This window comes from Leiobunum rupestre, chromosome 5 (assembly GCF_980474605.1).
Source record: "Leiobunum rupestre chromosome 5, qqLeiRupe1.1.hap1, whole genome shotgun sequence".
Taxonomy (NCBI): domain Eukaryota; kingdom Metazoa; phylum Arthropoda; class Arachnida; order Opiliones; family Sclerosomatidae; genus Leiobunum; species Leiobunum rupestre.
In genome coordinates, this window is record NC_143388.1 from 10,040,001 (window position 1) to 10,063,089 (window position 23,089).

At 38.0% G+C, this 23,089-nt stretch overlaps 2 protein-coding genes across 7 annotated transcripts in view; one reads left to right on the forward strand and one right to left on the reverse strand.

The window, feature by feature from the left end:
• The window catches only part of exd (PBX homeobox extradenticle), a 282,642-nt gene extending 277,626 nt beyond the window's left edge, over positions 1-5,016 (reverse strand). Inside the window, exons 1-2 of one of the 2 annotated variants that reach the window (XM_090174437.1) lie at positions 4,404-5,016; positions 3,973-4,046 (exon numbers count right to left, since the gene is read on the reverse strand). In XM_090174437.1, the coding sequence (XP_090030563.1) occupies positions 3,973-4,046; positions 4,404-4,633 (304 nt within the window). In that variant the 5' untranslated portion in view covers positions 4,634-5,016. The remainder of the gene's footprint in view (positions 1-3,972; positions 4,047-4,403) is intronic. The other variant, XM_090174438.1, reaches the window with a different exon arrangement.
• A 182-nt stretch (positions 5,017-5,198) lies between these two features.
• Sin1 (SAPK-interacting protein 1) overlaps positions 5,199-23,089 on the forward strand; it is a 33,507-nt gene continuing 15,616 nt past the window's right edge. Inside the window, exons 1-2 of one of the 5 annotated variants that reach the window (XM_090175264.1) lie at positions 5,199-5,430; positions 5,498-5,547. Coding sequence is in view for 2 of the 5 variants with exons in the window: in XM_090175261.1 (XP_090031387.1) it covers positions 5,341-5,361 (21 nt within the window). In the remaining 3 variants the exon portion in view is untranslated. The remainder of the gene's footprint in view (positions 5,431-5,497; positions 5,548-23,089) is intronic. The other 4 variants (XM_090175263.1, XM_090175265.1, XM_090175261.1 and 1 more) reach the window with 4 other exon arrangements.

A 23,089-nucleotide genomic window follows, 5' to 3' on the forward strand; every position in this document is an offset into this window, starting at 1 on the left:
AAAGGTTTTAAATAGTAAAAAATAAAATACTATCAATCCGCGCTGTGTGTTAAATACAATATCTTATTTTCGGCCGTTGACAAACTTACAAGTTAATTAAGATTAAAATAATTTATATTTTCACAGCTCGCGATGCTTTCAATGCAATATTTCATATTTTCAGGCTATGACAATCTTACAAATATAAATGTTAATTAAGATTGAAGTGTTTACAATTTAAAAATATCAGTAGTTATTCGTTAAAAGACCATTATCATTCGCCATGCAGCATATCGTAGTTAATAGTAATTTATCTTGAATGGTAACTTCTGATTACATTACAAATGTTGTATTTTTGGATTTAAATCCAATTTGGCCAATTAACGTTTGTGTTTATAAATGTTCCAAATTCAACAAGTTATGCCTAGAACTAAGCCTAGAATTTATACCCTTATAAAGGTGCAATTCAGTGACGGATTAACCAACAGGTTGAGTAGGCTTAAGGGGTCCACAACATATCCAAAGGTAGGGGCCCTGATACGAGGTTCAGGCGATCTTAAATTGGGCGCTAATAAGGGGCCCCGAACTCATCAAAAGTTCGAGAGCCCTAAACAAGGATCAGGCGATCTTAAAGTGGACCCTATAATAAGGGGTCCAGTTGGCCACTAATCCCAAACTACCGTAGTTGAATATACTACCCATTCTTAAGTTAAATAACTTCTCAAATTACCAATTTCAGCATTTTAAATAAACTCAAAACTGGCATAAAAAAGCAAACTTAATATTGAAGTCGTTTTGGAAGCATTCTAACAACAGCTTCCCAAGTTACGCCAGGCCTGGGTACAAAGATAAATTCGTAATGTAATATTAATTAAAGAGTGCGTAACTCGTGTTACGTAAGTACAAACTTTAAACAATATAGCCGAGAAATCAAGCCTTTAATATTACATAAAACAAAAATATTTCGTTCGGCTAAACAATGGAACATTAAGGCAAGTAGTTCACCCCATTAAAATCTTTCTTTACACGAAACCTTCGTTTCAGTTTACACGGATAATTTTAATATATATATACACAAACAAGAAATGTAATATTATCTCTAATAAAAAATTACAAAAAAAAATAAAACTTGGAGGGAGTTTGGTTAGAATCTACGAAAGCGTGATTTAAAATTAAGGTGTATTCGTGTGGCGTTTGAGCTCGCCGGTGTCTAAGAGCCGACGTTTTTCGGGTCTTACGGGCGGTTGCTACTTAAGGAGATAAATTAATGATCTTATTCTTGACTATGGTAAAACACCCTTCCTCTCTAGAATTTTTTCTACTTAAAATTCAGTTTGGCTCAAAAACTTGCCTATAATCATGGATCATCCGGCATTTATTAACGCAAGGCGTCGAATACGGTCAACGCTAAACAGACTACACCGTCTCGAAGGCCCGGCGCCTCGGTGTCAGATTATCCCTAGACAAATCCCGCGTCTATCAGTACAATGTTATAGGGAGAGGGGTGTTAAAACCTTAAATGGACACGTTGATAACCCCTACTGACACCTTGAGGGGTTCTGGCCGAGATAGCGCGTTAGAACAAGCGGTTAGCTGCTTTTCTCATTTATTTCCCCAAAAGCCGGTGTTACTACTATTTACGGAAGTTTTGCGTTCGAGAAATATTCAATAATTCTATTATTATATTTTATATTTCGCACCTGTACATTAAATTTAAATATTGCCATCTTAAAAATTCACAATTTTGCCGTTTTGGAAATAAATGTAATATTATAAATAGAACTGAAAAAATTAACATTTTTTATCTATATAAACTTATACGAATTCTTACGAAAAAATAAAGTTTGGGTATATAAAAACCTTACGAAATATCCTAAGTTTGGGTATATAAAAACCTTACGAAATATCCTAAGTTTGGGTATATAAAAACCTTACGAAATATCCTAAGTTTGGGTATATAAAAACCTTACGAAATATACTAAGTTTGGGTATATAAAAACCTTACGAAATATGAAAAGTTTAGGTCTAACAAAAACTTACGAAATATGAAAAGTTTCGGTGTAACAAAACCTTACGAAATATGAAAAGTTTCGGTGTAACAAAACCTTACGAAATATGAAAAGTTTCGGTCTAACAAAACCTTACGAAATATGAAAAGTTTCGGTCTAACAAAACCTTACGAAATATGAAAAGTTTCGGTCTAACAAAACCTTACGAAATATGAAAAGTTTCGGTCTAACAAAACCTTACGAAATATGAAAAGTTTCGGTCTAACAAAACCTTACGAAATATGAAAAGTTTCGGTCTAACAAAACCTTACGAAATATGAAAAGTTTCGGTCTAACAAAACCTTACGAAATATGAAAAGTTTCGGTCTAACAAAACCTTACGAAATATGAAAAGTTTGGGTATGTAAAAACTATACGAAATATCCTAAGTTTGGGTATATAAAAACCTTACGAAATATTAAAAGTTTCAGTACATCAAAACCTTAGAAAATATCCTAAGTTTGGGTATATCATTCAAGAAAAACTTTGACATTTGTAATTATTTTTCCAAGGTAAGATTGTATTTAACTAAGGTGCGAAATATTTTCTTTCCTTTTAATTCTCCGCCGTTATCTTACGAAAATGTTAGATTACATTATCTTTACTTTTTTTTTCTTTAAAAGTGTGTAAACACCCAATATATAAAAAAAAACCTTTTACAAAAGAAAGTGAGCCTCTTTTAGGTAAACTTTGGTCGTTTCGTAAAATGTTGCAGATTTTGTTACCACACGAACCGCCTAAGTAAAGGGCAAGCGTATTATAATATCAAAGAGGCCAATGTATCTTATCCAAATCATTCGTTTTGGATAAGAAACCCAGTGGTATTTTCGAGAGGAAATCGTAGCCAGCAGCGTGTGGTATGTCGATTTGTTAGACTGAATTGTGGTTATCTCGCCACTCTCAAAAGATACTGCTAATCTAGTTCTTTCATTTACTTAGGGACTTTTAATGTTTATTTTTGTTCGAATACTTTTTTGACTAAAATTTATAACTCCCCCACTATTAAGCGTTATTTACGGCTCCAGTTATAAATTAAACGCGTGAGATTTTTAGGCTATTGGTGAACGCGGACGCGCGAGTTTTGTCGTTGAAGCTCGGGGTGTATAGTCCGTGAGCTGTCACATCTCTAATGGGCGGTTATAACTGGGGATAGAGCGATAGCGTTTTCGCTCACATGTTGGGCTTATTTTACGGTCATCGTTTTCCGAACATTCATCACCTTGGCAACCGCCCCCCTATCGCGAGATGGATCCCTCGTCAAATATACGGCGAGCCCGGCATCCCTGAAAATATCGGCGCGCTGGAGAAAGGGAAGCTTTTTTCTCACATTTACCCAAAAATCTTTATAGGCCGCTACGTAAGAATCCGCCCAGGCCCGCGCCCTAGTGCCAGAAGCCGTGCAGACTCGAAAAGGCCTTAAAAAAATATCGCCGTACAGACGCTTACATATTCGTCGCGTTGAAAAAATCGCTTATCCGACGTTTTCGCGAGCGTATTTGTATTTATAATTTAGCGGCGGCGACCGAGGTTTATATTTAAGAGTGGCCCCCGGTTTGTAGATATTGTCTTCGCCGCTAGACGCCAGGGATCGTATCGTCGATGGATGGCAGAAAGAAACGGTCTCGGGATGAAAAATGGCTCGGAGTCATTTGACGGGCATATCGTAGGCACTAGTAGCGCCACAAAAATGGCGGCGGGCGCGGCGGAGACTCGCGCGTCGGAGCTCCAAAGAACGCTAGTCCTCTTTCGCGGGAGACGGGAAAGCCGAGTTTTTCGCGGGCTTTAGCTCGTCCCGGCCTCAGCGCGGGGAAGTCGGCGCGGCTTGGCCGAGGCCCGCTCGTAACGACGGAGCTATTTTCTCGGCTCGGTCGGACCGAGGCCCGACTTCGGCGGACAATAACGGAGTAACAACGGGCTTTTTCGAGAGGAATATTTCGGTTCCTACCTGTTTTTTCTTTAATTTCGCAAAGAACGCTGAACAAGGCGGGCTTCATCCGATGACAGTTCAGAGTGTGTTTCCTGTAACGGAACAAGAAACACCACATAAGAAACAACATTGCACACACTCTCTTACGCTTTTCACCAGCGATATAAACACTGGGATCCGTTCCGCTAAACCGTCGAACCGAGGGTTCCCGGGTTTCGTACGAAATTGAATAGGCCTAGTGGTATTAAATATTTGGCACAGTCGGCTCTTTTCGCGTCGAAAATTTTCGCTCGAGAAGCGACGGTCGCTGCGGCGTAAAAAGCCGTGGCGGTTGATAAGGCTTAGTTTTCAGGCCTCGAACCGAACGGATCGCGAACCTTCGTGAATCGTCGTCGAGAACGGAACGCGTTTTCGGGGGTAATTTATAACGAGGGTACGATATTACGTACCTAGCTTGCGCTTCGTCTAGGGACTGGTCGGTGATGTTCATAATCTGTTGAAGAATTTCCGAAATATCATGTTTTCTAGGTTCTTGATCAGGCGCGGCCGGTTGGCTAGATGGGTCCACACCGTGAGGAGGTTGAGGCATGCCGTAGCCATGCTGCGGCACTACATGGCCCGCCATGCTGACCGAGGGATGCTGAGACACGGGATGCATCATTCTTTGTTGATCGTCCATACTTCACGCGCGCACCACCACCCCTATCTCAGCCCACTCGTTAAAAGCGGCGGATAGCAGCGCGACGTGCTCGGGGCGCGCGAGGCAATCCCTTTCTCGTCCAAAGGTTTTTCTCACTCTCTCTTTCACTGTTCGGCTCTCTTCGGTTACCCCGGCCCCAACAACTGTCCTAAGCGGTACACACGGCGCGCACCGCCATCCATAAAGACTGCACGTAGTACACACTCGGCCGAGTAAACCAACTGTAATTGACTGTTTTGATTGGAATACTTTTGACGGACAGCGGAGAGGCTTCAGGGTGGGTCGAACGATAATGCCAGTCAAGCCACTTCGCCATAAAAGATGAGCGTACGCCGTGACGACGGCGACGTCATCGCCAGCCCTCCGCCAATCGCGAAACGAGCTGCGGGTCACATTCGGAACCCTGCTGGATGTCAATCAAGCCTTTCCCTTTGCAACGGTGGCTCCGCCTTTCGGAACGATTGATGACAAGCGGAACTTCCGCCCGAAATCCACGGAGCTTGCGCGGAACCTCTTATTTACCGCCTAGAGGGAGCCTCTATCGACTATAATGGCGGCCTTCGTTTAGTGCTCAGGCTTAAGCACGATGCGGACATTTGAAAGATTAAAGCTGTGTTCGTTTCGAATAGTTTTATGAAATAACGGACTAAGGTGCGAAAGTGTCTAGTTTCATCCCATAACCATACATGGTCATTGTAAGTAGTCGAGTTAGTATCATTTACAACGCTTCTTTTTCATCGATGCGTTTTGTCCAAGGCCCAGGTTTTATTTTGATTGTTACGTTACTACGTTAGTCGATGTTTTTCGCCGGTTCCCTTTCAAACAATATTTATCATCTTTTAGAAATCAAATTGAAAGCGGCGCAACGGAGTCATCTTAGCCCTGTTGTTGAGGTAATCAGTTAATCAACTCAACAATATATTTTCCCCCAAAATCCATTGGCTCCCACATATTATTTTCAAGTTTCATGTAACACAACAGTTCATTGTTAAACAAAAACGAAGTAAATCAGAGTTAAATTAGATTCATACAACTGATAAAATAGCTTAACGTATCCTGATTGACATTTCAAACCTCTGATAATCACCATTTACCCTCTATCATGGGTTAGTTAAATCGAGAAAAACATTTTACAAAATAATTTATTTTAGTTTTAAATTCATTGTTTTCCTTTATTATATTTTTTTAGTAATTTATAATGGTGTTATGCCGATTATTATAATTCAAATAGTTCATCGTAATGATCGTGTTAATTTTAAAGTACGGACAGATCACCGCACAAAAATTAACTCATGGTTGAGGAATATTGGGCCGTTTTATTTATGCGTACGAAGAACGTGGCGCCATCTATGACGGAAAAGCGTAAATATTCAATATTATATTTTGGATTGGCGCCAAAATTAGATCTTTTAGGAGGGTTATAACCGATACTTTAAAATTATACAATTATGCTTATTATTTTAACGTTAATTAATATTGCAAATTGAATTTCCATAATTATCTCCCGCTCGCTTAAAATTAGAAAACTGATTTTTAGCCCATTTTATGCTTGGTTGAGCTTCTAAGACAAAAGCGACAGTCTAATGTCCCTTAAGAATTGCGTGATAGGACATGGTTCTGTTGCGCCTGGTGACCGATAGGGGGCTAAAAGATAAAATTGTTTCACAAAGCAAAGTCAGTCAACCTGAAATTGGCTCCTCTTCACTGTCTTCAACCCCAAAGTACAGAGTGCCTTTTGACAAATTAAAGTTGGTTTGATTGCCAACTCTCCCTGAAAATTTAAAATTTATTTATTGCTAAGAAGCACATGTGGTTTTTTATATTTTAAAATTATCTTAATTATTAAATTATCAAATTTCCATTATTAACAACTATTATCCACTTATTGTCATGTATTCCACATTTTCCACCTTTTTGTTGTAAATTCCTTTATTTGACACTTTGTCATATATTCCACTAGCTGCCAACTTTTGTTATATATTCAACTATTTGCCAACTCTTATGTATTCCACTATTTCCCACTTTCCGTCGTATTTTTCACTAGTTGCCAACTTTTGTGATATCAACTATTTGCTACTTTCTGTTGAATATCCTACATTTCTCATATTTTGTCATATAGTCCAATATTTGCCACCTTTTGTCATATAGTCCAATATTTGCATCCTTTTGTTATATATTTCACTATTCGGCTCGTTTTGTTATAATTTCCACTAATTGCCAACTTTTGTTATGTGACAATTTTCCACTATTAGCCACTTTCTATCACATATTTGACTATTTCCCACTCTGTCTTATGTTCCACATGTACCACCTTTGGTCGTATGCTCTGCTTTTGCCACCTTTTGTCATATATTTAACTATTTGCCACTTTCTGTCATATATTTCACAATTTGCCACGTTTTGTCATATTTGCCTGCTTTTGTCATATTTGCCTGCTTTTGTCATATATTCCACTATTAGTCACTATCTGCCATAAAAACCCTTTTTTTTTTCTGTTTTTCGGAAAAATACGGAAAATTTTCTGGAAAAAAAGCTTCGGTAATTTTCCGGATAATTATCCGACTTACAACTTTATTTAAATCTGAAAAAACTATGGCCCCCCCATACAAAGTCACGTATGTCGAAGGTTCCTCCAAACGATGATTGAATCCCATACCAGGTATAAAATATGAGCTATAAATAATGAACTAATAATACTAATTAATCATGTAATTATTGTTTGTTGAAAACAGTCACCGCTTAATTTTAACGATGAAAACATTTTTATATTTTTTCGAGGGGCAAGTCACTTCCATTTTGGGTGCGTCTTAATCATAGTAAAACGATTAAATCAGGGTAATCAAGATTAAAAAGTCTAATCAAGATTAAAAAGTCTAATCAAGATTAGAAAATCTAATCACGATTTAAACGAGATTTAATCATTCTAATCATGATCTAATCTTTTTAATCAGGATTTAATCATTTAAACGAGATTTAATCATTCTAATCATGATCTAATCATTCTAATTAGATTTAATTATTTTAATCACGATTTAATCAATATAATCGGTCGAATCGATAATTTATCATTAAAATCAAAACTAAAGTACGATTTAATCATACTAATCACGATATAATTTTTTAATCAGGATTTAATCATTTTAAACAGATTTAATCATTTTAAACAGATTTAATCATTTTAAACAGATTTAATCATTTTAATCAGATTTAATCATTTTAATCAGATTAAATCATTTAATCATGATTAAATCAGATTTAAACATTATTATCATGATTAAACGTGATTTAATCAACTTAATCGTGATTAAATGGAATTTAATCAAAATAATCACGATTAAATCGGATTTAATCTTTTGAGGGGTGCGTCGTTAATCAAGGAAGTGACCTTCCCCTCGTATTTTTTAAAAGTTATAAATTTTTTTCATTAACAATAAAACAATTTTCGCTCATATTAATTTAATAAACTCCTTTACTCCGCATTATTTCGAAATAAAGTTGCGTTAAAATTTTCCTTTAAGATAATTCTTTCCCTCCAGTATTTCACAGCCTGGGTATATTTTTTTGGTCGCGCTGTGATGACGGAATTGCGTGCGACTGACCAGTGTATGTGCGAAAGAGGTGGTTCAGGGCGGGTCCGGCCGCTCGGATTATCAAACGCACAAAGGGGTTGGGGTGCGAGAGGTGGCTTGGATCTTCTACAGCCTTTATACCTAATAATAGTTTTTTTGAAACGACTCTAGTGTTTGATATTTCTACCCGCTCTCAGTCGATTATTGAAAGCTAATTTCTTTCTCCGCGGCGGTGTTTGATTTCTTATTTGGTCTTCGTAACTCAATTTATTTCGCCAATTTAAATTTTTAACGAATGTACCACCACCAGGTGGCTACACGTGAACGTCCCCCAAATAACAACTTATTTTCGCAATCAAAATAACACGAGTGATGCTGAAATGCGTTTATTGATCTTCTCTTTTAACGGAAACGGTGGCGCCTTCTAGTTTTACTAATATAAACTATGTTATCATAAATGTTTAAAACCATAATTTCCACCGTAATGAATATTATTAGAAAAATTATCTATACAATGACGGATACTTCGTGGTTAATTATAAATAAAAGAATTTTAACCAGTATCCGACATTGTATTAATATAAATAAACTATATTAGTTATAATTATTTTATTTTAATTTAAATGCAAATAAGTGTTATATTTATAGTGGATCGCGTAATTTAAAATTTATTCCATCGGTTTTAACAAAAGCTAGGGTAATTCGATAAAACATATTTAACTCTCGTTAACTGGACGATCTTTTGATTACAGTATTCATTCACGAATACCCAAGTTATTAGTTTGAATGATTTACCCCTGTTTGATATTAGTTACTCTATAATTTCCTTGTACCAAAGTAATGGTGCTTCTTATTGGCGACCTAAAACTATCGCTACGCCCTCTTTGGTTCGCCATTGAAACTTAGATAGGTAGCGGCTCAAGCAGATGCTATTAGTTTTTCCTCATCATTATTGGTAAATTTGACTTTATAAATAATGATAGTTGCATTTTAATATAATTTTTGCATCGTTTGCTTATATTGTGATTCGTTTATTTAAGAAAAAACGTTCTTATAACTTTTTAATTTGTCTCTAGATCATAGGCGCTACCTCCGAGAAGCTAGCGCCGTTACGCCACCTACACTCGTTTCAGTCGCGAATATTATGACGCCTGGAGGTTGCCAAAATAGCAATACTAATTTTAAAAGAATATATTATAAGTAGGGTAAGCTCAATCAAGCTTGCCACACGTCAGGGAATTTAAAAAGTCAGGTATAGGTCAGGGAATTTTCGGAATTTGTTAAAAATTCAGGGAAAAGTCAGGTAAAGGTCAGGGAATTTTAGGAATTTGTTAAAAAGTCAGGTAAAGGTCAAGGAATTTTAGGAATTTGTTAAAAATTCAGGTAAAGGTCAGGCAATTTTAGGAGTTTGTTAAAAATTAAGGGAAAAGTCAGGTAAAGATCAGGGAATTTTAGGAATTTGTTAAAAATTAAGGGAAAAGTCAGGTAAAGGTCAGGGAATTTGAGGAATTTGTTAAAAATTCAGGTTAAGGTCAGGGAATTTTAGGAATTTGTTAAAAATTCAGGGAAAAGTCAGGTAAAGGTCAGGGAATTTTAGGAATTTGTTAAAAATTCAGGGAAAAGTCAGGTAAAGGTCAGGGAATTTGAGGAATTTGTTAAAAATTCAGGTTAAGGTCAGGGAATTTTAGGAATTTGTTAAAAATTCAGGGAAAAGTCAGGTAAAGGTCAGGGAATTTTAGGAATTTGTTAAAAATACTTTTTGCATATAATTTTACTTTAGATCTACGACAAATTCTATGATTATCCTTGAAAGATTGGCTATTTTTTCAACATTGCAATAACCTTTTTACTGAATTTTAAGTCCATTTAAATTTATTAACTTCAAATAAAAGTAAACTATAAATAAAAATTTTGACCTTATAAAGTCATGGAAAATCTCTTAAAATGGTCAAGAAAAACCGGGAATTTGAATCTCAAAATTTTGTGTTAACCCTGTCAAAAATGACTTTTCGCTAAAAAACTATTCATTCGTTATTTTGTCAAATCTAAGCTTAGTTTCGAGTTTGATTCGGTGTCGTTTTCAAACAAGAAAGTTCTCACTGATCTTACATGACCACTTAACAAGAAAAACACAAAACTCAAAAAGGCATTTCACCGCAAAATCTTCGGAAGAATTTTTAAGTCTTAGAAGAAAGAGTGAGAATCGTGGGGAACTAGTGTTTGGTGGTTAAGAAATAGCAAAGAAACGGCTGCTTCGAAAAGAATGACACGCTGATTTATGTGTCCGAGACAGTAGGAAGAGAGTCCGTGCAAAAAATCTGCCCTCGGGGGTGGGGGGGGGGGGGGGGGTTAGCTAAGTCGGGGGAAGAGCAAAAAATAAAGAATCTCCGGCTAAAAAACCTTGGTATCTGACGTAGCCTTAGCCCCGTCTCACTGCTTGGTTTGCGTTTCAAAAGAAGAGAAATAGCTGGTGGGAGATCCAAAAAACTTTGGTCGTTGCGTGGCAGGCTGTCGGGGTGCCTGCCTCTACGCAGCGGGGCTTATTTATGAGAGCCGGGTCTCGGATCTGCCCCGAAAGACCCTTTGTCATAGTCGCGCTGAAATCCTCGCTTACACCGTATACCCTGCCCTCGGAATGACGCTTGTTTGTGGAATTTTCTCCATTTTTCGCTTCCAAATTGCGCGTGTTGCCTGTGTCGTTTCCTCGGATCAAATAAATTTAATTCTTAACCTCAGGTTTACCAAATGTTGTTGCGATTTTTGTCGCGCTAGATAACACGTGTAAACTTGTTTGATCAAACGGATGATAAATTTTAAATTTTCTTATTTAATAAGTTGGAACCAAAAGTGACATAATTACCAAAAGTGTGTCAATCGGACCTATTTCTGAATGAATGTTACGAGCGAAACGCAAGTTGGGAGGGGAGAAGGGAAAGTATGCCTTGGGGAGGGAAGGAAGTTAAAACCAACAAATAACGCCTCGTAGTGAGGAACGGAGGAACTAACAAGGAGACGACCCGAGGTGTTACCCACCGATTTTGTTCAAACTCGGGGGAATGGTAGACCTTCATGTAACTTGGAAAATCCTAAAAGGAATTTATTCAATGGGCAACGGTTTTGCCATGGCAACAAAAAATGTTTTTGACAACATAAAATGAAAATAACATGGGATTTGGACCGATTCCAAATATTTTAAAATACCAAAATTTATTACATTTTGATCAATTTGAACCAAATGGGTGAAAATGAACCGATATGGCATAAATAGGAAAAATTTCCAATTTATGTTGTCAAAAACATTTTTCGTTGCCATGGCAAAACCGTTGCCCATTGAATAAATTCCCTTTAGGATTTTTCAAGTTACATGAAGGTCAACCAATCCCTCGAGTTTGAACGAAATCGGTGTGTAACACCTCGGGTGGTCTCCTTGTAAGTAGCACTGGTTCTGTGGAGATGCTATCGCCATCTACCTACGATATAATACCATAGACTAAAAAAAGATCCAGAAAGGCGACAATAAATAGTCTTTTATGTGGTCGATCTCGAGTCGAGCATTCATTAAACCTTTAGCATACGAAAGTACAGGGATTGTCACACTTTTGGTAATTATGTCACTTTGGTTGGAACGTAAGTCTAAACAGGAATCCATACCTCTACTTGGAATGCTTATCCTGCCGTATCGCGTGGTAAGATCACTCTGACGGCTTTGGCCCCGCCTACGAGAAAAAATGCCCTTCGCGCGCTCCCCTCTCACGTAGTTGTTTGTTAAGTTAACATAGTGACCTGAAAAAAAGCCGTCAGCCACATCGAGACGAAAATCTGCCGCGATAAGCATTCCAAGTAGAGGTATGGATTCCTGGTCTATAATATTGTTCCATAAGTTTGCCACTTTGGGGAATATTTTACTGAGAGCTAGTAACGTAGGGACCTCATCGCAAGAAGGAAATCTCCCCCTAGCTAGGCTTGTCAAAGGCTACCTGTGACGCGTTAGCAAGCGGACGCAAAACGGCGACGAAGCCCGTAATGCAGTCTGTCTTGTGAATGGCCGTCAGTAAAACTTTTGCCTGTGAAGGATAAGAAGTGTCACACTTATGTAAAAGTATTATACACTTATGGTTGGAATAGTATTAATTATCCTAATTTTAAGAAATTTTGCAGATAGTGCATTACAAAGAATGTATTTATACTTCAGGATATTTACTCCACTCATATTCAATATGTATCGAAATATTTCGGTCTTAGTAGGTCCAGTGCATTTGTTTAGAAATGCATATAAAAACTTATTTCATTGAGGAAGATGGCGCTTTTATTTAACTCGTGCCATGGACCAATAGTTCTTTTTATAAAATAACCTTGGCCATCTTGTTGAAATGTTGCCTCCCCGCTTCAGCTGTGGATCCGTTTTCTCTCCTACTAAAGAGTTTATGAACTCATTCTTAGGCATTGGCTGAACTATTCCAAGGCAACATTTCAACAAGTTGGGCAAGCGTAAGGACATTTTATAAAATCAACTATTGACCTCTTTTGGTAAAAAAAATATAGAACGCGTATCGGTTTAACTTATTAAATAAATATATTTTAGTTTCCCCAAACGTTGTTGGTCTTTTTTACCTCTTCAACCGTGTTCAAAATATAGAACTACCCAATTTGGGCCTTGGACCAATTGGCCTCTAAAGGAAAGCCAAATATAGAACTACCCAATTTGTGCGTAGACCAACTGACTTCTATAGCAAAACCAAAAATTGAACTACCGAAAATGATCTATGTATAAAACTTAATTTTGATTGGGTAGTATTAAATTTTAGAACAACCCAATTAGGATAGTCCTAACCAAAAAATAGATGCTGCACAGGTCCGAAATATATATAATACAGTATTATTCCAATTCTAAGGTGAAGAGACACGCATGGTTATTTACCTCTTGACTTGCAGCGAATCAACTAAAATTCAAACGCTTTTATTAACCTTTAAGAAAAATCTTTCGTTTGTGTGCGAAGTATTCAACCGTCCGTCTTGCTTTTAGGGATGAAACTATGACTTTTGTTTTCAAAAGTAAAAATATTTGTTCGTGGTAGAAAAAACATCATCTTTTAACGTCAGTACATCCCCCGAGGGGTTTTTCGTCTCAATGTCGAGGGTCTAAAGGGAAGACCTGTTGGTTGATGGATGCTCGTGATAGATTACCAGGACCGATCAGAGGCCAACAAAAGGACTCTTGTACTTGCTAACGAACCTTATGACGAATCATCCGCGTACTTTTCTGTTAAAACCACGTTTATTACGGAAACAACCGATACTTTGTCCTCGATTGGTCGCCAAACTACAGGTCCTTATTTTCCAGGGTTGGCAAAAAAAACGGCTTTTTTAAAAATTTAAAAATCTAGTATGGTAAAACCGGATGTAACCGGTGGTTAAAACCAGTCTGGCTGGTTCTTGCCAACTCTGTTGTTGGTTGTGAAAACGTCTAAAGATTTAACTGAAATTTTTGCTTTAGTCCCATTCGACCGAAATTCCATTCGACCGAAGGCGGTTTTTGAGGTGTCCCATTCGACCGAATTCCGCCGAAACGTGCGGTTTTTATGTGTCCCATTCGACCGAACGCTGCTATGCGTTTATTTGAAAATAAAATGGAATGAGCATGAATTATATTTTTATCTTCACCTAGTCAAGAAAAGTAACTGAACCAAAACTGAAAACTTAACCAACTCTAACCTAACCTAACCTAACCTAACCTAAACATGGATCTTCGATAGTACATACCTTATAAATAAAATACCAAATCACCCCGCCAATTGGGCTACATTTTAAAATTCTTTCGGTCGAATGGGAATAAACGAAATTTTTAGATATTCTTATAAAGTTCGAGTGGGTTCATGGCGAAAATGTTTTACAACTAGTTTTTCTATTAAAAAGTATATTTCTTCCAATTATTTTGTAACTTAAATTGGGAATAAAGTTCCATATTTAATTATATTATTAGTAATAATAAATGAGCTAGGCTAATACGCAAAGTACCACTTTAGACCCAAGTCATCGAACGACTTTTAAAGCCTTTAATTTAGGTGGCCGGGTTACAATGCGTAGGAGGGTGGTAGCAAGAACTTCATGCCGCGCGGGCCAACAGCTCTCTGCACTTAACTATTACCGTTAACCTCTACAAATATTTATGTAAAGGGGAAATCCCCTTTAACCAGTAAGATGAGAACTTGCAAACTCTACGCGGAAGGACTTGTCCCGAGTTATTCGATTTGATTTATAGTGGATCATATTTTCTCACTGGGTTAACAGAAGCTTGTGGTAACTGGCGCTATTTACGTTATAAACAAGTCGTAGTGCGTGTTTGTAGACGATTTTTGGTTGTAAAATATACTCACTGGAGGCGCGACAGAACGCAGTAGACAATCCTTCCAACGATACTTCGATACACCTCTCACAAGGAGACTACCCGAGGTGGCTATCACCGATTTTGTTGATACTCGGGGGTTAGGTAGACCTTATGGTAGTTTGAAAATTGCCAAAGGGAATAGTTGCAATGGCCTTTCGTGTTTTCATGGCAACCGAAAATTTTTTTGATCTCTCAAAACAAAAATTCTCCATTTAAAAAAAGCATGGGATTTTCTAGATTTCACAGGGTACTTGCTAACTTAAAAAAATTAAAAAAATTAAATTTTCAAATATTTTGGGGGAAATTGATCAAGGATTTTGGTTAAAATTGATCAATTGTGGTTAAATTTTAACAAAATTTGGAGAGATCAAAAACATTTTCGGCTGCCATAGGAAAACTAAAGCCCATTGCAACTTTCCCCTTTGGGAATTTTCATACTACCATAAGCTCTACCTAACCTCCGAGTTATAACAAAATCGGTGATAACCACCTCGGGTAGTAGTCTCCTTGTCAGTAGGATGGGAAATTGGAATTTTCTACTACGTCCTAGACAGTAGCGACACCGTTGAGTATTGTTAGAAGCTTTCCCTTAAGCAAATAGACTCTTCTATAAAATCCGAGCTAAACCTGCCAAACCCTTTTCAAAGACTTTAAAACTATTACTGTAGGACTGGCAACTTTCATTATTCTTTGGTTTTAAGAATTTAGCTTATGTTCAGTCCTTATTTGGTCTAGACATATTACATTTATTTAGTTATTTTATATCGACCAGCCAACCAGTGTTGCATGTTTGCCAGATGATAACATAGTTCGAACATAGTACACAAGGTGACGCCACAAACTTAGAAACATTTAACATGATTAAATCCTAGGAGAGTAACATACTTGTTGACCATACGGTGGTAAATCCGTAGCTTTAGAACCCCGAGATACATTTTAAATCCTGGTGAAAACTAAGAGTTACCAATCCTCTTTTGTATTTTCTATCGATGTCGTGACCTTATACTGAGCTGCCAGATCAAATATTTTAAATTGCAACCTCCCAACTAAACTCCAGAGTTTATTACATGGAAAAATATATATTTATGTTAAGCCTTACACGTTTTATGGCCATTTTCTAATGTTCTTTTTATAAAGTAACTTGGCCTTCCTGTTTGAATGTTGCTCTTACGTCACAGTCTCTTACTTTTACAAGTCTACGAGCGCGCACTGCACTGCCGTGCAAAGCACAAAAGCATTAACGACCAAATTTTCGATTTACAGATTTTGGTTTTATTTCTCCTTATTTTATACGTTAAATTCAATTTTGAACTAATTTTCGAATTTAAAATTTTTGTTCTTAGAGAAATGACTTGTTGCAAAACGCCTTATTTTAGGTTTTTCCATTATTTTCAAACCAAAAACGCATTATTGTGTTTATTTTTTTTTAAAAGTCAAATCAAGACGCATTTTTTTCGCGTTTTAAGACATAAATAGTTGAACATATACGTGGTAAAAAGCATTTTTTAATGATATTTCTGAAATATCGTTCGGCCTGTAAATTGTTTAGTACCAGAATATAATTTGAGTTGAAAAATCCAAGTCTACTACATAATCTTGAAAGAAGTAAGTTGGGGTATCGTAAGGCAAAGAAAGTTTGAATTTCGCGGGGTTTTCTCCATATTTTGGTTTTGGTCGTTAATGCTTTTGTGCTTTGCACTGCAGTGCAGTCGTCAGAGGAATATAGTTTTTTTCTAGCGCGCGTGCAAATCGCTCGTGCTAAGAATATACTAATAAAGCTAGGTCTTGTGACGTAAGAGCGACATTTATATTTTTTACTTTTTATTCATTTTGTTTTATAGAAACATTGATGTAGTTATCGCGAAACAATAATTTAACGTTTTTTGAACTGTACGCTATAAGTACATAAGTCTATAGTTCCATCGTAAGTGTGTTAGGTAATCGAAATACGTACTGATAGCTCTGTGTGGAATGACGAAATATTGACATAAGCTGCTCTATAAAATGAAAAAAACTGAAACATAGGATCACGTAATCTTTTTATAAATGACTCTAAAAACAATTTAATTCATGGAAGATATTGATTAAATTTAATAATTAAAATGTAAATATTTATAAACATGAAATTGTTGTTTAATAATATTAACAAAGTAGATACCTCGGTTTTTCGCGTTTAACACAGGGTTGCCACACGTTAGGGAATTTTAAGAATTTGTAAAATTTCAGGGAAAGTCAGGGAATTGAATTTTATCTTGACACGTTTTGAAGGTAATTTTACTCTAGATCTATAACAGCGTAACCAGATGTCCTATAATTCTTATAAAATCTTATATTTTCCAAAATGTCGTATAACATCGTATATTTTTTGCAAAATTCCCAAAAAGTCCTATAAAATCCAATCATTTTGATATTTTGCCCATTTCAAATCCCGCCACTCCGTTAAATTGCAAGATTTAGCTATAGGATAAATTCCTATACAAAGTCATTCTAATCTATACTTTTTTTATTGTTAACATGTTAGCTATAGTATATAAAATAGTAATAAAATAGTTTTAATTTATTAAGTGAAATTTTTTCACTAAATATAGATTTTGTTTTTAAATAAATAAAGTTAGGAAATAGCATACATAGTCCTATAAAATCCTATAATTTTGAAAAAGAAGTCGTATAAAGTCCTATATTTTTAAAAATATAATCCTAATTTTCCTATAAAAAAATTGAAGATTTGAGTGGAGGCCCTGCTATGACAAATTCTGATTTCAAAGTTTGGCTAATTTTTTCAACATTGCAATATGAAATATTGAAATATAAGTCCATTTAAATTTATTAATTTCTGATAAAAGTAAAATATACCATAAAAGTTTTTGTAAGGGAAAATCTCTTAAAGGGGTCAGAGAATAATCAGGGAATTTGAATATGAAAATTTTGTGGCAACCCTGTAACAATACTTTTTCTTAAAAAAATTAAATGATAAAAATTATAATGAAAAATGTGCCTTTTTGTTAAACATAGTAAGATAATAAAATTTTTCGAAACTCGAGACAAAGCTTCCGTGTACGGTTTGACTGATGTTCGCAAATTAAAAATACGATATTATATAACGGAGAAAAATGCTATTTACGCACTATAGCAGTTAGAAAGAAACTGTCAAATTTTTTAAGTAATATTATCCTGGAAGGATAAATGCGTGTAACTTTAAACGTCCATCAGAGATAATTTTTTCTTAAAATTTGACAAAAAGAATTTTCACCCATCCGCGCCATCTCTCGGCGATAGTCGTCTAAAAAAAGGATTTTTTAAAGGGGGGAAGAAACGACTCTATTGTAACGCGGGGAAAAAACTCTACAGGGGAAAAGAGAGAGAGAGTTAAAAACGTGGGGGGGGGGAGGCGTGGTGTTAGTAATAAGGCGCACTCTGGTGGATGTAATGGAAAACCTGTGTAGAAATTATCCGCTCTATCTCATTCTTTATAATAATATTCTTTGGTAATTATGTTATCTGTCATTTTCTCTATAGTAGAAAGAAATTTTCATATTACGCCGGGGATGTGTCCCCCCCGCATTGTTAGCCGCTCTGCACTGATAAGGCTCTTTTCTTCCTTAGTTATTTATGACTCTGATAACCGTCAGTCTCCGGACATTAACTAGGCAACGGCCTTTCCCGTCGGCTCCCCACTTAACCCATCTTTCTGCCGTGCGGAGAAGCCCACTTCACGATACAATAGGGGGGGATGCCTATCTGGAATTTTTCACCCCCTACTCATATTACATCCTCTGTCAATCCTATACGATCTAAGTTAAAAAGATAGCTAGCGACAACTATACCGAGATATTCCATATTTGGATTATCATGCGTTGTAATTTACAGTGCCGGACTAAGGATTGGCCCAGGCCTATGGGCTCCCACCAACGGCAAAAAAATTGTGTACATGAATAAAATAAAAACCGAATCATAAATATCTTATTATCTGCCCTGTTTTATTTGTAGCAGACGTCTCTTAGTTTTAGAAAACAGTTTTAGTTTTAGTTTTAAAAATCCACTGATCTACATTTAATAGTCACTTATTGAAATACAAGTTTGCCATGGTACCTGGAAAACCTGGAATTCCTGGAAAAGTCAGGAAATTTGAATATGGGTATAAAAATCAGGGAAATGTCGGGAAATTTGAATATGGGTATACAAATCAGGGAAAAGTCGGGGAATTTGAATATGGGTATAAAAATCAGGGAAAAGTCAGGGAATTTTAAAAATTTGTCTAAAAATCAAGGAAAAGTCAAGGAATTTTAACAATTTGTCTAAAAATCAGGGAAAAGTCAAGGAATTTTAAAAATTTGTCTAAAAATCAGGGAAAAGTCAAGGAATTTTAAAAATTTGTCTAAAAATCAAGGAAAAGTCAGGGAATTTTAAAAATTTGTCTAAAAATCAGGGAAAAGTCAAGGAATTTTAAAAATTTGTCTAAAAATCAAGGAAAAGTCAAGGAATTTTAAAAATTTGTCTAAAAATCAGGGAAAAGTCAGGGGATTTTAAAAATTAGTCTAAAAATCAGGGAAGTTTAAAAATTTGTCTAAAAATCAGGGAAAAGTCAGGGAATTTTAAAAATTTGTCTAAAAATCAGGGAAAAGTCAGGGAATTTTAAAAATTTGTCTAAAAATTAGGGAAAAGTCAAGGAATTTTAAAAATTTGTCTAAAAATCAGGGAAAAGTCAGGGAATTTTAAAAATTAGTCTAAAAATCAGGGAAATGTCAGGGAATTTAATTTCCGTTGCCAATAGGAAACGTTTACTAAAATATAGGTTAAAAGTTACAAAGCTTGGCACAAAATAAGTCAGGGAAAATCTCCGGAGATGGTCAGGGAAAACCGGGAAAAGTCAGGGAATTTGATTGTGAAAAATATGTGGCAACCCTTCGTATGCTAAAGGTTTAATGAATGCTCGACTCGAGATCGACCACATAAAAGACTATTTATTGTCGCCTTTCGGGATCTTTTTTTAGTCTATGGTATTATATCGTACGTAGATGGCGATAGCATTTCCACAGAACGACGAAAAATTAAAAAATACTAACTTTGACCAGTGATAATTAGTTCCTCCGTTCCTCACTACGAGGCGTTATTTTTTGGTTTTAACTTCCTTCCCTCCCCAAGGCATACTTTCCCTTCTCCCCTCCCAACTTGTATTTCGCTAGTAACATTCATTTAGAAATAGGTCCGATTGACACACTTTTGGTAATTATGTCACTTTTGGTAACAGTAAGTGTAGGGTGCTGTTGGATGGTACAAGTCACTAATTGAATTAGGCCTGTGTTTCCTTATCTTAATATTAATATTATTATTATTATATTTCTTTTAATTTAATGATAAAATGATATTAAATTAAAAATGATTAATGGTTAATCAACAGAGACAGTCGTAAAGGAGATTTGGAATACGTTAGAAAAGAGAGGTATTTTTTAGTAGTTAAACACGAACTGTAACATGGTAATTATGCAAATGAGGATCTTGGGCGAGTGCCTTGAATCGCGGCATCTCGTTTTCCTTGTCTGTCGCTTAGTCCGATTCACTCATTTAAATGAAAACGTCATTAGTCTTGGCCGTCTTTTCTGCGAATGATTGTTAGCGACGTGTTTACGTTACACGGAACGGCGACTCTCAATTCCATTTAATGGTCACCCAGATAATAATATATAATTATCTCTTGCCAGTTATTTGTGGGATGTGATGACACTTTCTCCTCTTAGTCAGAATTGCAACTTAAATCGTTGGCTAAAGGTTATTTTAATATGAATTATTCCGAACTAAAATTGTTTTTTTATTATTATTCTAATAGTCTTAAAGGCGGAGATTTTTTAACGTTTTGTTCTGAAAATGACCTGTAATAGATTTCTACCTTTCGGGTCTATAAAATTAAATTAATAATAATTAATTAATAAAATGATAAATAATTTTGGAGGGAATATATTTGAGTTTTTTTATACTTAATATAAAATTTAAAACCTGTCCATCAGCGAACTGTGCCCATTTAAAACCGGGCTTTCAGGGGACTGTGCCCATTTAAAACCGGGCTTTCAGGGGACTGTGCCCATTTAAAACCGGGCTTTCAGGGGACTGTGCCCATTTAAAACCGGGCTTTCAGGGGACTGTGCCCATTTAAAGCCGGGCTTTCAGGGGACTGTGCCCATTGAAAACCGGGCTTTCAGGGGACTGTGCCCATTTAAAGCCGGGCTTTCAGGGGACTGTGCCCATTTAAAGCCGGGCTTTCAGGGGACTGTGCCCATTTAAAGCCGGGCTTTCAGGGGACTGTGCCCATTTAAAGCCGGGCTTTCAGGGGACTGTGCCCATTGAAAACCGGGCTTTCAGGGGACTGTGCCCATTTAAAACCGGGCTTTCAGGGGACTGTGCCCATGCATTTAAAACCGGGCTTTCAGGGGACTGTGCCCATTTAAAGCCGGGCTTTCAGGGGACTGTGCCCATTGAAAACCGGGCTTTCAGGGGACTGTGCCCATTTAAAACCGGGCTTTCAGGGGACTGTGCCCATGCATTTAAAACCGGGCTTTCAGGGGACTGTGCCCATTTAAAGCCGGGCTTTCAGGGGACTGTGCCCATTTAAAGCCGGGCTTTCAGGGGACTGTGCCCATTTAAAGCCGGGCTTTCAGGGGACTGTGCCCATTTAAAGCCGGGCTTTCAGGGGACTGTGCCCATTTAAAGCCGGGCTTTCAGGGGACTGTGCCCATTGAAAACCGGGCTTTCAGGGGACTGTGCCCATTTAAAACCGGGCTTTCAGGGGACTGTGCCCATGCATTTAAAACCGGGCTTTCAGGGGACTGTGCCCATTTAAAGCCGGGCTTTCAGGGGACTGTGCCCATTTAAAGCCGGGCTTTCAGGGGACTGTGCCCATGCATTTAAAACCGGGCTTTCAGGGGACTGTGCCCATTTAAAGCCGGGCTTTCAGGGGACTGTGCCCATTTAAAGCCGGGCTTTCAGGGGACTGTGCCCATGCATTTAAAACCGGGCTTTCAGGGGACTGTGCCCATTTAAAGCCGGGCTTTCAGGGGACTGTGCCCATTTAAAACCGGGCTTTCAGGGGACTGTGCCCATTTAAAACCGGGCTTTCAGGGGACTGTGCCCATTTAAAACCGGGCTTTCAGGGGACTGTGCCCATTTAAAACCGGGCTTTCAGGGGACTGTGCCCATTTAAAGCCGGGCTTTCAGGGGACTGTGCCCATTTAAAGCCGGGCTTTCAGGGGACTGTGCCCATTTAAAGCCGGGCTTTCAGGGGACTGTGCCCATTTAAAGCCGGGCTTTCAGGGGACTGTGCCCATTGAAAACCGGGCTTTCAGGGGACTGTGCCCATTTAAAACCGGGCTTTCAGGGGACTGTGCCCATGCATTTAAAACCGGGCTTTCAGGGGACTGTGCCCATTTAAAGCCGGGCTTTCAGGGGACTGTGCCCATTTAAAGCCGGGCTTTCAGGGGACTGTGCCCATTTAAAGCCGGGCTTTCAGGGGACTGTGCCCATTTAAAGCCGGGCTTTCAGGGGACTGTGCCCATTTAAAGCCGGGCTTTCAGGGGACTGTGCCCATTGAAAACCGGGCTTTCAGGGGACTGTGCCCATTTAAAACCGGGCTTTCAGGGGACTGTGCCCATGCATTTAAAACCGGGCTTTCAGGGGACTGTGCCCATTTAAAGCCGGGCTTTCAGGGGACTGTGCCCATTTAAAGCCGGGCTTTCAGGGGACTGTGCCCATTTAAAGCCGGGCTTTCAGGGGACTGTGCCCATTTAAAGCCGGGCTTTCAGGGGACTGTGCCCATTTAAAGCCGGGCTTTCAGGGGACTGTGCCCATTGAAAACCGGGCTTTCAGGGGACTGTGCCCATTTAAAACCGGGCTTTCAGGGGACTGTGCCCATGCATTTAAAACCGGGCTTTCAGGGGACTGTGCCCATTTAAAGCCGGGCTTTCAGGGGACTGTGCCCATTTAAAGCCGGGCTTTCAGGGGACTGTGCCCATTTAAAGCCGGGCTTTCAGGGGACTGTGCCCATTTAAAGCCGGGCTTTCAGGGGACTGTGCCCATTTAAAGCCGGGCTTTCAGGGGACTGTGCCCATTGAAAACCGGGCTTTCAGGGGACTGTGCCCATTTAAAACCGGGCTTTCAGGGGACTGTGCCCATGCATTTAAAACCGGGCTTTCAGGGGACTGTGCCCATTTAAAGCCGGGCTTTCAGGGGACTGTGCCCATTTAAAGCCGGGCTTTCAGGGGACTGTGCCCATTTAAAGCCGGGCTTTCAGGGGACTGTGCCCATTTAAAGCCGGGCTTTCAGGGGACTGTGCCCATTTAAAGCCGGGCTTTCAGGGGACTGTGCCCATTGAAAACCGGGCTTTCAGGGGACTGTGCCCATTTAAAACCGGGCTTTCAGGGGACTGTGCCCATGCATTTAAAACCGGGCTTTCAGGGGACTGTGCCCATTTAAAGCCGGGCTTTCAGGGGACTG